At 42.8% G+C, this 17,382-nt stretch overlaps 1 protein-coding gene across 3 annotated transcripts in view; it reads left to right on the top strand.

Annotated features, from left to right (window-relative positions):
- Positions 1 to 1,778: 1,778 nt before the first annotated feature.
- The window catches only part of Gpsm2 (G protein signaling modulator 2), a 41,473-nt gene continuing 25,869 nt past the window's right edge, over positions 1,779 to 17,382 (top strand). The window contains exons 1-2 of one of the 3 annotated variants that reach the window (XM_021157386.1): positions 1,779 to 2,037; positions 12,502 to 12,805. In XM_021157386.1, coding sequence (XP_021013045.1) covers positions 12,750 to 12,805 — 56 coding nt within the window. In that variant the 5' untranslated portion in view covers positions 1,779 to 2,037; positions 12,502 to 12,749. Of the gene's footprint in view, positions 2,038 to 9,069; positions 9,093 to 12,501; positions 12,806 to 17,382 lie in introns of those variants that run through there. The other 2 variants (XM_021157387.1, XM_021157390.2) reach the window with 2 other exon arrangements.

Genomic DNA, 17,382 nt, shown 5'->3' with positions numbered 1-17,382 from the left:
ATCCCAGCAACTCGGGAGGCAGAGGCAGGCGGATCTCTGAGTTCGAGGCCAGCCTGGTCTACAAAGTGAGTTCCAGGACAGCCAGGGCTATACAGAGAAACCCTGTCTCAAAAAACCAAAAATAAATAAATAAATAAATAAAAATAAAAAGTAGGTTTATATAAATATATATTCTTTTTTTTAAAAGATAGGGTCTCACTATGTATCCTTGGTTGTCCTGGAACTCACTGCATAGATCAAGATGGCCTCAAACACACAGAGACCCACTTGCTTGTGCCTCCCAAGATCTGGCATTAAAGGTATGTGAGACAATACCCGACTCTTGTTATTTTTTGTCTGTTTGTTTGTTTTTGTTTTGTTTTGTTTTTTGACCATTAAATGTCTTCAAGTAGAAGAATGGCACAATCTCATGGATGCATGAGTTTGGAAAGATGATTTACAAAACAGTTCAACTGATTAGGAAGATAGACATTGCTGAGAGCAGAGATAAAAAGTCCAATCTATGAGAGAAGGGGGCACAGGAAAGAAACGATTTGCTTTGGCTATGCTGAACTTAAAATACTTTTTATTGTGGTTTACTATGCCAATTCCCACAAAGAATTTATGAGTATGGAAGAATTATAATATCTACCTCTGAAATAGTACAACCAGCTAATTCAGCTTTTTATAAGAACTTGGTATTAAGGGTGCTCGCTGATAATAATAAGAGAACCACTTATTGAACAGCTTCGATGTGTCAGCAGCTGTGTTAACCATTTCATAAACTTTACCTCCTGAAGCATCATGACGGACCTTATTAGAGGAGGCCTCATTATCTGTGTTTTACAGCTGAGGAAGCTAAGGCTACAGAGGACAGACGCCTAACTGGTTCAAAGTCAGTCAGTAGGAAGAGGCCCGAGCTGAAACTCAAACCCAGGTCTGGCTGGTGCTAACACTATCTCTATACAGTTTTCCATGACACACATGTAGTGCTCACAGCCATCACCAGAGAGATGCTGAAACTAGAATTTCTCTAACAGGTGCCCAACCCTGTAAAACATTAAAATTTCATCCCAGTGGAGAAATAAGCAGTGGCTATACATAATGTAATGTAACCAACGTCATCAGCTTCACAGCAGAGACTCTAGTTTGAACATTTGATGAACAAGCTAAGATCTATTTTTTGGTGAACTTGACCTGAAGGCATGAATAGAATGGGAATGCAAGCCGCCGGAGCTGATTAAATTCGCCATCTCTGCTTTTCCTGGGAACCAGGGATCCTGCAGTTAGAAGACGTTTGCTTTCCCAACATCTGGAAACGCCAGAACTGTGTGTGACACAGCCTCAAGAACTGAGGCTCCTTGTTCAGACTTTCACACGGGACCCTCTGTTCCTTTCACACAGGCCTCTTTCTTTCTCACATCTGCCTCTTGGAAGACTTTCCCAGGGCGGGACTGAGCCTGCAGGGAAAGAGGCACTGGACTGGGGCTCCTGGGTTCAAAGTCTGAACTAGACCCAGCTTGAACTCTGATGTTTATTGTCCCACTTTTCGCCATCTGAAGGAGAAATTCGAGGACAATAAGCTTCTAGTTGGCGGAGGATCTATCCGCAGCAGAGGAGAACCAAGCGCTACAGCCCGAGAAGCAAACCTCACATACAGATCTTTAGAAGGAGGGAGCCCGGGCTCGTCTAGCCCCGCCCTCCACCCGCCTAGCCCCGCCCCACAGGTGCCATTGGCCGGTCCAAAAAACGCGGGGCGTTGTCAGTTTGAATGGGCGAGCCTGGAGCTAGGCGCAGGCGCAGAGGAGCACAGGCGCTGAGGGAGCCTTGCTGGCGGTGAGACCCTCTGAGAGGCCAGGGGGAGGCCGAAGCTCTGGCCCACGTGACCTGCCGGGGGCGGGCGCCCGGGGCGCTCGCCAGCCTCCCGCGGTGCCCCTGCTGGGCTCGGCGTCGTCGCGGGGACCCGACTTGGGGGAGCGCCGCGGTTCCTAGTCTGCGGCCGGAGGCGCTCATCCCTGCAGCGGTTCCTTGTTCTCAAGAGCCGCCGGCCGGAGGGAGGTGAGCGGAGCCTGAGGGGGTGACCCAGAGGGGCGTGTGGGGGCGTGGGGCGGGGGTCTCCGGACCACCGAGGCTCGACGGGCTCGGGTGACGCTGGGACCCCGGAGCTCCGTGGGGGGCTTCGCACCCGCACCATTTAGGCTGTTGTCCCCTAAGTGAGAGGAGACTGGGGATCGGGCTTCTGCAGACCTTGAAAATACTTGCTGGGATGCAGCGACTTCACGCGTTTTCGGAGCGTAACAGACGGTGGATACAAAGCCGAATCCCAGTGGATTCGAATCCCAGGCACGTCGCCCGCCCCGGGTCTCCACACCAGACACTTTTGTCAAATCACATTTAAACTCCTGAACTTTTCGGATCCCAGACTTACTGGCAAGCGAAACTGATAGATCGTTGTAACCAGTTTTATAGCAAGCGTAACATGTTTGAGATCTTAGCACGAAAGCTGTAAACTTATCTTCAGCTGAAAAGTGGAAAACGTAATTTCCTTGTATTTTAATGGTAAACAGTTGGGTGGCTTTAACAAGTATCATTTGAACTCTGTTGAAACGAGTAATGATGGCAATGTTTATTTGCCTTAATGCATAATTTAAACGCCCGGTAGACTTAGAACAGGTAAGTTCTTGACTCTCCTCTCGGTGCCTTGTGTTGATTGGACTGCTGTGTGGTTTGTGTTGTAAGTTTTTGTCACCAACGAAGCAGAATTTTCAGACTGCCTCTTTGGAAGGCTAAACTGAAGATTTTCCGGCTTGTTAGTAACCATCGTGATTGCTTCTGGTAAAGAACACTTTTGCCTGGGGTTTCGACATGCTAAGAGCAGAGAGATTCGTTCCGCCGAAGTACAAAAGCGAAGGTCCCTGTCCTTTGACTTCAGGGCAGAGGGGGAGTTCAGGGATGCCGGGCCGATTCTAAGCATTCATAGGCCCCTCTTGCAAACTATTTCTAACTTATAATTCGAGGATTGGACTGGTTATGAATTCAGAGACTGTGGGGTATTGTGGAAGCATGTCCCACGGAAAAATAGTTTAGCTGAATTTTCAGTAGGTCAGACATACACTATTACAAGTATGTTTTGATGTAAACCATTTAATAGTAGGCTAGTTACAAAAGTAATGGACTGTATATAGTGTGACTCCCCACACCTCACCTCCTCTGTACTTGGGTTTAAACTCTAAACCATGTGAACACTAAGCAAGAGTTCTGTCACTGAGGTAATTCCAGATCATTCATTCATCCATTCATTCATTTATTCATTCATTCATTCATTCATTTATTTGAGACCTAGTGTTGCTAAATGTTTAGGGCTGGCCTGGAACTTGGAATCCTCCTGTCTCAGCCCAGTAGTTGGGATTACAGATGTGCACAAATTCCACCTGGTATGAAATGGCTGGCTGACTTTCTCCTTCCTTCCTTCCTCCATTCATTCAGTGTAGTTTTGAAACAGGGTCTCAGATAGCTGAATTTGGCCTTGCACGCTTTAATTCTCTTTCTCCATCGGAGCTCCCAGGGCTGTGATTACAGGTGTGCACGATACATGCTTAGGGTCAAATCCAGGGCAGGTGTATGCTAGCGAAACCAAACCACATCCTCAGCCTTCACCTTTCTTACCCATAAAATACTCCAAGACTTACCTACAAACAAACAAACAAACATACCCCACACCTGCGGGCATTTGTTTTTAAAACTGTGTAATTAATAGGCTACTGGTGGGATTGGGTCTACTCCCTAGTCTCAGAGCACCAGCTACCGCACTTAAATGGCCACGTGTCTCTGAATCCCACTTGTGGCACATAGTTCTCCTTAAAACCACAATACAGTCGGTGGTTTGTTGGGAAGTGTGGAGGGATCTATCTACCCTTGTAACGATGGTCTCGCTTTGAGTGTGTGTTCTAAAGCAAATAACACTTCCCATAGCTTTTAACCTTTCCAAAGACATAGAGCAAAGTTTACTTGAATCTGCAAGAATATCAATATAGTCTTCTCCACTGTTAGAAATGTGTTATAAACTCTTGCTTTTGCACGATTACAGAATTCCCTTTTATCCTGATGGTTGTCCTGATGGTTGAACCCCAGTTCTTGCCCTCACGTGCTTCCTGCTCTGCTGAGCTACACCCCAGCCTCATTCTCAGACCTAGATGGTTGGACATCTGTGATGCACAGAATATGCACTGATGTCCTGAGTGGGCAGAGAGGCTCCTTAGTCAGTTTTGAGTTTTTGCAGTATTTTTCACCTTGTCTCCTCATCTGGCCCTGTGTGATGCTGCCTGTTTCTTGTCCTAGCATGTAATTTTGCTATTTCTTTGTTGGAAAAAATAATAACAACCCTACAAGTTTCCCATTGGAAAACACACACACACACACACAGAGCCTAATAGGTGCTTCAGCCAGACAGTGCAAGCCTCACAGTTTGGTCATGTTCTCTTCCACTTCTGACCAGTGTGCTTCCCAGGAGTGTCTACACACCCCACCTCTTTGCTTCAGTTGCTTCCCTTAAATAGAACGCCTTACTCTGCTTGCCCAATAAGTTCTACCATAGGAGCGCCTGCAGTACACATTTCCTTATTTCCACAGAGGGTTTGGGGTTTTTTTGTCCTTTTTAATTAGAGTTCTGCTATAACCTCATAAAATTAAACTGAGTAGAAGCATTTCCTTCCATAGAAGGTGCTTAGTAATATGTTTTATATATAAGATTGTGTTTTATATGTTTTTTTTTCCTATAAGGAATTCTGTACTCACTTTCTAGAGCCCTTCTTTGGTTGGATATAAAGTTTTGCAATTAAGATTCATTTTTGCTTTAAAATGTTTGAAGTTGGTACTGCCTTTTTAAGGGAACTGATCTAGTGCTGTTTACCGAGGAAGGGCCAGTTCTTTTTTGGGTTTCACTGTTCAGCTTGTAAATTGTCATGCACAAGTATTGACTGATTCAAGTTGATGGTTGAGGATCATTGGTATAGTAGCCTGTTATCCTCGGGGAGACACTTTGAAGACCTCCAGCCTTGAGACCTTGAGTAGCTCCTAAGCAGTCTTTTCCTATATAAACATACCTATGATAATTAACTTATAAATTAGACAAAGTAAGAAGTTAACAATAACTAATAATAAAATAAAGCAATTAGGGGCTGGAGAGATGTCTCAGCGGTTAACGGCACTGAGAGAACAGGGTTCAAATCCCAGCATCCACATGGCAGCTCACAACTGTCTATAACTCCAAGATCTGACACTCTCTCATAGACATACATGCAGGCAAAACACCAATGCACATAAGGGTGAATACATGCAATAATTAAAGCAACTGTGGCAATATAATGTAATGAAATTGTCGTCATCTGTACTCTCATGGTTTGAAGCCATTATTAACTAAAATAAAGATGACTTGAAGGAGGACTTGTGACATCTGCAGATCAGGGTAGTTACTGGTAAATGACTAACAGGGCAGGTAACGTATACAGCATGGATACACTGGACACAGAATGATTCACAGTCTTGGTAGAATCAGGGCATTTCATCCTGCTTCTCAGAATGGTTCATAAGTAAAGTCTTAAAGGTACATTGGCTTTCTGGAATTGAGCATGTAATAGTCTTGGACTACCATTGACTGTGGGTAATTGAAACTGAAAAGGGAAGTCAGAGGTGAGAGAATTGCTGTGATAAAGAATGGCTGTGGTTTTCAAGTGGTTTGGTATCTACTTTTTCTTAGAGTTGTATATTTCCCATTTGTCTTAGTTACAGTGTTACTGCTGTGAACAGGCACCAGCCAAGGCAACTCTTATGAGGACAACATTTAATTGGGGCTGGCTTACAGGTTCAGAGATTCAGTCCAGTATCCTCAAGGCAGGGAGCATGGCAGCATCCAGGCAGGCATGGTACGGGAGGAGCTGAGTTCTACATCTTGCTCTGAAGGCAAACAGAAGACTGGCTTCCAGGGAGGGCCTTAAAGCCCACGCCCACAATGACACACATCCTTCACCAAGGCCACACCTCCTAATAGTGCCACTCCCTGGGCCAGGCATATTCAAACTGTCACACCATTGTTGACTAATATTTGTTCCTTTTTTCCTCTAATAATAGTAGTCATAGGACTATTTTATACGTATTTCTTTGAACTCTTATATAATGTTTGTCTAATTTGTGTGGTCTCTAAAAAGGTAAAATTCAAACACATTTTTACTAACTAAAAGACTACAAATAGGAAAAGGTAACAACATAAATATGGGTTGTTGTTGTTGTTTTTTTTCTTTTTAGAAATTGGGCTTAGGGGTCTGCAGAGATGGCTCAGAGGTTAAGAGCATTGACTGCTCTTCCAGAGGTCCTGAGTTCAAATTCCAGCAACCACATGGCGGCTCACAACCATCTGTAATGGGATCCAATGCTCTCTTCTGGTGTGTCTGAAGACAGCTACAGTGTACTCATATACATAAAATAAATAAATATTAAAAAAAAGAAATTGGGCCTATTTTTTGCTTTTAGTATTTTTGGATTGCACCCTTTCTTGTGATCTCTTGGGTGGTTTTGGGTTTTCTTTGTTTTTGTTTTTTTGCTTTGTTTTGTTTTTTAATGTTTGTTTTGTCATGAATAGTCCTTTAGAAAGTACAGAATATATATCATTATGTTTAATTAAAATTTAGGATGTCTTTTTAAAAAGTCTCTGGACTTTCTGCTGGTACTATGTGAATAATCTGTAAAGAACTAGGACTCAGGTCAGTGCTGAAGTGCATGACCGTATTTATTTTTATTTGCTTGGATTGTGTCAAGTACTATATCTTGGCACTTATGCCAGTTAATAGTAAAACTACACTTAGGACTTAGATATCGATGGATAATGTATCTTGAGTTAGTTAATCACCAGCTCACAGTACTCTGTCTATAGTTTGATTATGTTACTGGCTTACAGAGTATGTTAAATGAAGAGTGAGGAATTCTACATATTATTACCTTGATTTATTTTTACTCCTGGTGGAATTTCTTTTTAATTTTGCCATTGAATTCCTTTATTAAATTTAGATTTCAAAAAGAAGAAAGAAGATTGAAAGTTCTTAAACAGTTTTTAGCTCTAAAGATGTGTGGAAATTCAGGCTGTTGAGTTTGCTCCCTGGACCTCGTGGTGGAAGGAATCACAATGGTAAAAGATAAAACCCAGGAGCATCTATCACTCCGACCTTTCTTCCACGCAGACCTTTACCTGGTTTTCATATTTCTGTAGTCTAGCTTGAGATGCTAATGTTTTAGCTATCATTGGTGAATATGCACTTTGTGACATGCAAGTTTAACACGCGAAGGCAGTCCATGTTTTTCTTCCGAGGTGTAGTTGTTATCCGGTTTGCCAGTTGCTGTGGGCGCCATTCCTCTTTCGCTGGTCTTGGAAGTTCTGTCAGCTCAGTTCACTGTCAGCCTTGGCCCCTGGCTTACCTCGTGGGCTCTGTCTTCATTTTCCTCTGATGACGTGGTCCAGGTCACAGCTGTTCTCAGGTTTGACCCGCTCTGTTTGGGTAGTGGTTTCTCACGTTAGACCTGTGTTCTAATGTCAGGTTTGCCATTTGTTGACTTGAGCTTTTTTATTGATTGACCACCATAAACTCAAACCTATGCTACCTTTAGGCTTTGTATACCATGCCCTTTGCCTTTCCAGGCAAACACGCTTCGTAGGTTCCCCAGTATCAGCACCCTACTCTTGTTTTGTGGGGTTTTTTATATCAAGAGTTTGAGATTCTTTTTTTTTTTTTTTTGAGATTCATTTTTAACCATGTGTATATGCACATGTCTGTGTGTGTGACTGCAGGGGCCGTAGAGGCCTCAGGTCTCAGGTCTTCTAGAGCCAGTGTGACAAGTGGTTGTAAGCCCCCTGACCTGCAGGCTGGGAATCAGGCTTGGATCATCTGCAAGAGTAATACAGACTCAGAAGTGCTGAGCCGTTGCTCTAGCCTGTGTGTGTGTATGTGTGTGTGTGTGTCCACACTCGACTTCCTTAAGTAAGAATACTTACTGTTTTCTCAATTTTGCTGATATTAATTTTTGTACTTGGCAACTTGTTTCCACTTATCTTTCAAATAGAGTTAGAACAGAGATAGAATTTGAAGAGGGAGCTTAGGATGTAGCTCAGTGGTAGAACACTTGCTTAGCATGCCCGAGGTTGTAGGTTCAGATCTCAGCACCAAGGTGGGGTGGAGTTAGATTACTAAATTCATGTCTGTTTACAGACACGTCGTTAGACGCAAAATGAGCGGCTTACCTAGGAGGGAGTTTATTCCAGAAGCGGCTGTTTTGGCACTCCGCTTTACCCCTTCCATAATTACCATGATGTTCATGTGTTACTAGAGCCCGTGCTCTGAATTCTAATAGAGCAGGACCTTGTTTTGAGTTTGTGGTTGATTATTATACATATTCCTGCTTATATTGATAGAAATGTTAAAACTAAAGGGACTTAAAGAATTTGAATAATGTACCTTAGAGGCAATTAATAGGATGTAAAAGCTTACAGAGTTTAGGTCACCTGACTTGGAGGTAAGAAAAGTAAATTAATGAGTGTTGCCAATATATAGATTTTTTAAAAAAATATTTATTTTATATGCGTAAGAGTTTTGCTTGCATGTATGTACGTACACTGCAGGCATGTCTGGTGCCTGCAGAAGTCAGAAGAGGGCATCAGATACCTTGGAACTGGATTTATGGATGGTTGTGAATCTTGAGAGTGGAATGGAGCCTGGGAATGGACCTCAAGACCTCTGTAAGAGCAAAAAGTGCTGGTGACCACTGGGCCATCTCTCCAGTTGCATTTATGTGTGCCTTTGAATGAAAGAAGCAGACCAAAAGTTACTGTCCTTTACATCGAAGTAGGAACACATAGTTTAGATAAACTCATAGATGTTGAAAATGTAGCTGTGTCCCATCTGCTCCCCACCCCCATGGTGTGGTTTGTGAACTTTTGTCAGTGGGGTAATCCTGGGCAGGACCTCTAATCTACAATGGCTGTGTACCTTGGACAGTGGCTGAAGTCCACTAGCAGTGTCTGGGGAGTTTCCCAGTGTGAGTTTCTAATCAGAGTTACATGTGAAACAGAGGTACGTGCCACTTCTTTCTGTGTGCTTCTGCCTGTTTCTGAAGTATGGGGGAAATACTGCATTCTCTTTGTTTCTTTATGGGCAGACAAAAACTGCCACTGCTGATCTTGTTTTCCAGAGCATTGTTGGGGGGTGCTTCGGGCATTACCATTTCTTGCAAATGACAGCTTCTCACTGTTCTTTCCTTGTGCAGTTTCTATCCTTAAAATCTCTTATTCTAGCAAACAGCGTAAAAACTTGTGAATGTAATTAGTGTTGTTTTATATGTGTGTGTGTTCATATATAATGGATGTTTCCTTTTAGTATTATAGTATATCAGTGTGCATATACACAAATGTAGTGCTAAATAAGAGCCGTAAACTATGCCGCAAGGAACATAGCAAACACATAGACAGCTGTGCTTAGAGGAGTGAATCAGGAGTCAAGAGTTGCCTGTCTGCTCAGTGAGTGGTTTTAGGATGTCATGGCCTTGAATCCCAACACTCAGGAGGCAGAGGCAGGTAAATCTCTGTAGTTCAAGGCCAGTCTGGACTACAGAGTGAGTTCCAGGACAGCCAGGGCTTCACAAGAAACTATGTCATAAAAACAAAAGACAAGTCCGCTCTAAGAGCACTTGTGTAGCACGGGAGGACCTGCGTTGAAAGAGGAGAGAGAATGACATGCTACCCAGTTGTTGCAGAGAGTAATGTAGCGTGAACTGGGGGATAAACATGAGAGTTCTAAAACCATAATAACAATTGACTTAGGAGTTGTTTGTGGGGGGCATATGTTAATCTCAGGACTTTAGAGTTGGAGGCAGGAGGATCGGGAGTTTCTTGCTAACCTGAGCTATATGAGATCCTAGATTTACAACAACAACAACAAAAATCACACAAATCAGATCACTAGTCACTCAGGTGATGTGGTTTTATGTGCATTTTTTCATCAAGTAAGGTATTTGACAACTTCATCTGTATGTGTTTGCTAATTTGTTAAACATGGAAACAGCTTACATTTTTACAGTGTGAAGTTAACATTTTTTTTTTTAATCGAGACAGGGTTTCTCTGTATAGCCCTGGCTGTCCTGGAACTCACTCTGTAGACCAGACTGGCCTTGAACTCAGAAATCCGCCTGCCTCTGCCTCCGGAGTGCTGGGATTAAAGGCGTGTGCCACCACACCCGGCTTAACATTTTCAGTTATTAGTAAAAGTTGGAATTTCATTATTATCTCATAGATAACAAGATCTTTAAATACACCTTAATTTACATTAGACAGATCCAAATACCTTTCCTTGCACCTCATTTTATACATGACTGGCTGAACCTCACAGTGAATAATAGACAACTGTCTAGCTGCCCTTTCAGCTTCTTGTGTAATCTAGACGCACTTTAGAGCTATTGTTCTGAGCAGCTACACTAATTCCCTTCAGTCAGGTTTTTAAAGGGGAGAAAGATACACAATGGGATTGGGGGAGGGGGAGGAAGAGAGTTGTTGGCCTGATAGCTGTGACTTAGTCTTTTCATCTTTAAGTTATTGCTTCCTTTGCGGGAGGGGAGAAGGAAGAGGAAGAAGAATAGTGTATGTGCCTGACATGCCAAGCTGGTAGTTTATGTGAAAGCCTCATTTCCTCAAGGAAACATTCATTCTCCCAGGCTGAGCCCCCCTCACCTTACTGCTCTGCCACTGGAACGCATTCCCTGCAGAGCAGGGCTTGTTCATTATTTACAGTCTGGCTGTGCTCTAGCCAGATCACAAGACATTATATGGAAGTAGAATTGGGTTTTGTTATATATGGCAGCGTGAAGAAAAACCTGGCCAGATGGATAGAAATGAAGGGCCTGCTAAAAATAAGGGACAACCTTGCAGTAGGACTCAAAACAAGCAACAGCTGTCCGTTCACCTTTTGCAAAGGTAGTAAGATGTTAAAAGGCTTGTTTACAGTGCTGAAGGTCCGGGACTCTACAGTTACATCTTTATTTCTCTTATGGTTTCCCTCTTTTGCTGGTTCCTGTGGAGTATCTGCGCACAGGGCATCTCTGCGGCTGGTCGGGGCTTGTGCTGTTTCCATCAGCTGATTGGTGCCTCTAAGTCTAGAGGCTGCTCCACCTTTGCTCCTCGAGATCGTATCTACTCCTCTTTCCTTCTGGTGCTCCTGTTACATCCGTCAGAGCCTCTCTTCTCCTTCCTTCTTGCCCCCAGTGCTCTGTAGGAATTTTTATTCTTGTATTCTTTTAATTATTTTTCTCCCTAACCACATCTACTCTGCTGTCAAGTTAATAATCATATTATTAATAATCTTTGTGGTGATTCATTTAATAACAGTAAAAAATAGAAATAGAGATTTTTACAATCCACATGCCCATCAACAGCCGATTGAAAAATACACTTGCTATATAATACACTTGCTATATAATGCACTTGCTATATAATACACTTGCTATATAATGCACTTGCTATATAATACACTTGCTATATAATGCACTTGCTATATAATACACTTGCTATATAATACACTAGCTATGTAATACACTTACTATATAATACACTTGCTATATAATGCATTGCTATATAATGCACTTGCTATGTAATACACTTACTATATAATACACTTGCTATATAATGCAGTGTGATATGGAGATGAAAATATGCAAATTAGAGCTATGGGGAACAGTGACTTAAGTGAATCTCAGAAAGGAAATGTTGAACAGAACCATAGAAAGTGGAATGTGTTGCTTAGGGCTGTGCACAACTTGTGGAAAAGTTAAGATAAGCAAGAGAATGATAAGCAGAGTCCAATCCGACCGAGGTCCTCTGACAGGAAGCGAAGGCAGCAGAAAAGTGGGAGTATCCAGAAGTCTCAGGGTAGTGGGGATTCATGCTGTCTTATATTGGGTCAAGTAAATATTTTGTTGCCTCATTCTTTCTCATATATGCATATTTCCCAAATTCTTTTTGTATCTATTTAATATTAATGCAACTATTTTAAAGAACTAAAGTAGAATATACTTGTAAATTAATGCAAATATAACGTAACTACCAGTGTGCTGTCGCCCTTGAAAGAGCAGATTTGCAGAGTTTCGTTGACTTCTTCAGACAGTTGTTGGATCCTCACTTGATCTGCTAATAGCAGTTTTTAAAAGCTTAAAGAATCATGATTTGATTTTAAGGTATTAATCTGATACACTGCTTTTTCCCGTGATTCCCATAATAGTAATAATTACATAAGACGATTACACTCCCAACCAGTGAAGTGAACTTCTCAACCAGACCTCCTAAAGTCACATCGTGCCTCCATGTTGACCGTCCTGTCTGTAGTGACTGACCTGTCTGTAGTCGATGGCACTAGCTGCGTGATCGTGTACAGCTCAAGTTACTTTAGGTTAATCTTAACAGGACTTCCAGCAAAGCCTCTTCTATTCCTTTTACAGAAATGTTGCTGAAGTGCTGCTGAAGGGGCCAGCGATGCCAGGATTTGGGACACATTTGAACCTTTAAGCTGTCTGACATTGACCTCCTTTCATTATTAATAAAGAAGAAGCAGGGGCTTAGGATGTATTAACACCAGCTCATTACTATACTAACCGGACAGTGCTCTGCAAAGCCCTCTGCACTCTAAAGGACTGGACTGGCCCAGGACACAATAATTTCCCATTTTCTCACCTTATAATATGACTGGATGGAGGGAAATTTGATAAGCATGAGGGAAGACCATTCCTTTCATGTCCGCTACAGGTAAGACCGCCGCTCACTTAGTGCATGGCTGTTCATCTGTTTAGATCTGCATTTAATTCTTGTCCAGTTCAGTTTTTAATTTCAAAGTTCTTAAAATATACCAATTAAATTTAGTCTGCTCTGCAAGCAGGGTTTGGTGGTAGTGGAAAGTTGTGTATCCTTTGTGGGAAAATGGCAGTAGAGACTGTACTGTAACTTATTAATGTTCTCTGGGAGAATTTTTGCATAGCTGCTTTATATTTTGTAACTTGTACATTAAAAATACAAAAATGGAGTCTATTTTTTACTTTTGTGGGTAATAGCTGGACGGACTGTTGTGACAGTTTCTAAGTGGTGATCTTTCCTAGTTAAGCTTTCAAAACAGACAAGTTAAATAAAGTGGGAATGAGTATATATTTTCTAAACATGGCAAATCAATAGCCAGCCTAATATTTAGTAATAAAATACTAAAGACATTTCTGATAGAATAGGAACAAAGCAAACATATCTCTGTTGTTATCTGACATTTATTCTAGAAGTTCTAGTCAAACCAGAAAATGATTATTTAAAAAGATGAATATATAACAGTAGATTCATTCTCAAAATGTGTTAATGCAACGGACACCAGAGGCTCATTAGTACATGGCATCGTGCATAGTGAACAGAACTGAAGTCAGTGTCTGTCTCTCTGTTTCTCTCTTCCTGGGAATTGAACCCATGGCCTTGTGGATGGTAGGCACGTGCTCTGCCACTGAGTTATAGTCTTGGCACTCAAAATCTCCTGGGTGAAGGTGTTTGTTGTTAAATCCTCCGTGTCTTAATAATGTGTTTAATAGGAGAGTTACACTGTGAAATAGATGGTTTGGGTTAAGGCAGTGCCAAGAAAGGTTATATTCTCTTCTCCCCTCCTTCCCTCCCTCATCTCTCCATCCTTCCCCTCTCTCTGTGTGTGCACATGTGTGTTGTGTGCATGTGGAGGCTAGAGGACCACTTCAGTGTCATTTCTCTAGTGGCATCTACAGTTTTTTAAAGATGGGTCTTTGATGGCCTTGAGCTCACCAGAACCCGCCTGTCTCTGCCTTCCAGCACTGGGAGTCCACGTGTATGTATAGTAACACCTGGGCTTTTAATGTAGATTCTTGACTCTAGCTTTGTAACTTTAAAAGCAAATTACATTTATTTAGTGTGAATGCATCTCTCTCTCTCACACACACACTCTCTCTCTTTCTCTCTCTCTCTCTCTGTGTGTGTGTGTGTGTGTTGGGGGCACGGCTGTGTATGCCATGCTGTACATGAAGAAGTCAGAAGACAGTTTGTGTGAATTGGTTCTCTCCATCCACAGTGTGGGTTCTGAGGATGAAACTCAGGTCACCCGACTCGGTGATGAGGACCATTACCCACTGGGCCATCTTACCAGCCTAGAACTCATGTCCTTACACAAGCACTTTACTGATATGACCATCTCCCCCGCCCAGTAAGGACATTTTTATTAAAATTGTATAAATCTCAGGCTGGTGAGATGGCTCAGTGGAAAATGCACTTGGAGCGTAAGCTGATAACCTGAATTTAATCCCTTGGTGTGCACATTGCCTTGAGAGAACTGACTCTCAAGAGTTGACTGTACTAGCGTGCTGTGTGCATGTATATAAGTGCGTGTGTGTTTGTGTGTGCATATGTGCATACAGACACAATAAGTAGATGTACCTTTTTTTTTAAGTCTGAGATATGTGGCTCCTACCTGTAATGTCAGCACTCAGGATTGAAGCAGGAGCATTGCTATGAGTTCAAGGCCAGACTGAGCTATATACTAAGTTGTAATCTAGGCTATAGAGTAAGTAAGACCTTATCTCAAAAGAGAAAGAACAGTGTAAAATAAAGAAGAACGGAGGGCATTCGAGCTTGGAAAAGCATTTAATGTGAAGTGCCATCTTGTTAACCTGAGGCTGGATCTCCCCCACCTGAATGTTTACTCCCCTCTTTCCCACACTCTGTCCATCCACAGCCTTCCCACCCTGCACTGGTTCACACTCCCAGTATTCCCCCCTCCACTCACCTTCAATTTGCCACTTGGGGACTCAGTGAAAACAGACTATCTGTGCAGCCCAGGGTGGCCCCTAGATGCTTGGGCACAAGCCAAGCCCAACACCTGCCTTACCTGTACCTGTGCCATACACACCAGACGCTTGCCTCTGTCTGTGGTTCTCCGTCTTTTACTTGGAGCCCTGCACATTGTGCTGCTCTGTGTCTCAGTGCTTTTGCTTACGCTGTGCGTGGTGACATGAATCCCCCTTCCCACTTTCTTGGCAAAGCTAGTTCTACTGGGTGTCTAAAAGATTCATCCAGAGACCACAGATAGGAACCTTTTCTAAGCTCCTTAGTTTGCTCCCATTGTGACCTGTGCATTCTCCTGTCTGGCTGTCTTTCCTCCTTTCCGTTCCCTTATTTCTTTGGTTGTTAGTGCCTCAGGGCCCCCCAGTTGCTTAGCACTTGTTTGCCTAATGTCTGTTGAATGTGGCTGAACATAACCATCAGATGACCCTGGATGTTGATCTGTCTGATTGTTGTGAAGAGTGTCACACCTCTGATACAGTATAAAAACTGTAGATAAGTCAGAAAGGATTGGACCTCTGCCTGAGGACTATCTTAGCTTTGTTCTTTTCCATCACAGGTCCCACCTGGTTTCATGTTGCTATAGGACTTCACTAAGGAAAGACTTGTAACTGTCTGTAGTAAAAATATACTGAACACATCCCTGGCTTTATCAGCGCTCCAGTAGCCCTACCTTTCTTCCAAGTCCTTAATGATATTCAAAATACTTTTAGTAATGCACATTAAGTGTATGAGTACACACATTCTAGAATTTACTTCAAGATAATCTGGGGTTGGAGTCAACTTTGGAGTAGAGGTGAAACGTTGATTGGTTGGTAACTGAAGTTGGAAGATGGATATGTCATATTCATTACACTTGTTTTTATAGTTTTGTATTTCTTTGGGACCTGTCCTTGTTTGTCCTTGTCACATAAATAAAAACCACTTCAGTATTTTGATATTGTAAAAGTAACACTAGTGCATTCAAATAAAAGAAGCAAACTACAGGCTGGAGAGATGGCTCCGCAGTGAAGGCTTTCTGCTCTCACAGAGGACACAGGTTTGATCTTAACACTCGGGTCAGATTCACAACCACATGTAAGCCCGTCAGCTCCATGGGATCCGCTGCTCTCTTCTGGCCTCTTCCCTCATCCACACACGGCACACATTCACACATACACACACAGTTGGGGGTGTCAAAGGAGGCAGTGGACAGTACTCCTGAATGGGTCCTAAGTCCTGACTCCCATCATTGGTCCTTGGAAACTGTGGAGTCCCTTTGTGGAGTCAGATCTGAACATAATCTGTATTATTAGATATTTTTAGATGCAGCATTGCGATTTTTACCCTCTTTTGCTTTGACTGATCTAACATGAATGTAAGAAATTAAAATGAAGGAGGTAATGAAGATACTAGATGTAGAGATGAGAAAATGAAAGTTGAGAAGTCAGAATAGCACCAGTGAGGAGTTACACTAAGTGTTTGATCCATCTGTAGCCATTACTTTCTGAAGACTGTCACACAATGCCTGACCAAAACTTGACAAAGGGAGGGTCTGTTTTGGCTCACAGTTTGAGGGTACCGCCCATGGGGGAGGGGGGCGTGGCCGGAGCCTGAGGCAAGGGCTGCCTTCAGTCCTTAGCAGAGAGCAGTGACTCTGATTCTGATCACTTCCTCCTTTTATTCAGACCAGTATCCCAGCCTGCGAAAGGCACTGCCCCGGGTTAGGCTGAGTCTGCCTCAGTTAGTACAGAAACCTTCACAGATGCGTTCAGAAGCTTTCTCCAGGTGTTCCTGATCGATGCAAACCATCGCAGCTGATAGGTCTGCTTACAGTTATTCGGAGTAGTTCCTTGGATTATACGGCGAGACAGGCCACCCAGAAAGGCTGAAGAAGCTTTGTAGGAGAGGTATTGCTCTGGTGTGTTTCTACATCCGAGCATGTTCTTGTTTTCAACCCCACTGCTAGACAAATGAGGCTACTCTGTTCTCTCCCGGTGACAGACAGGATAGGAAACTACTTGCTGTCATCATCATTATTATTATTATCATTATTAATTATTTAGTGCTCTTCTGAAAGTGTAGAAGCTTAACTTGCAGTGTTTTGCCGTTACAAAATTTGATTGGAATTGGGGGTTTTGGCATAATAATAACTTGTTTCCTCATAACATATAATAGAGCCATAGTATGTCTCTGCTTTAACCTTCCCCAGGAGAGTTTTGAGTTTTATTCCAGACGTTAGCTGCTATAATAACTTAGGGTTTCCTATGATCATTCTCATGATCTCAGAGGCCAGCGAGGCCAGCAGGGTTCCAGTTGGCTGTTATGGTTTCTGGCGACAGTTACAGAAAATGTCTTCTAAAGCATGTAATTTGGGCCTACAGTCTGTGGGTAAAGTGGGTTACAGCATGAGGCCTGAGTCCAGCACCCATGTAGCAGCTGGGTGTGCTAGCACATGTGTGTCACCTCAGCACTGGGGAGCAGACACAGGTGAGTCACTCACTGGCCGG

The sequence above is a fragment of the Mus caroli genome, chromosome 3 (assembly GCF_900094665.2).
Source record: "Mus caroli chromosome 3, CAROLI_EIJ_v1.1, whole genome shotgun sequence".
NCBI classification, from domain to species: Eukaryota; Metazoa; Chordata; class Mammalia; order Rodentia; family Muridae; genus Mus; species Mus caroli.
Note: the sequence above shows the minus strand (reverse complement) of the source record. Positions and strands in the feature narration are given on the sequence as shown.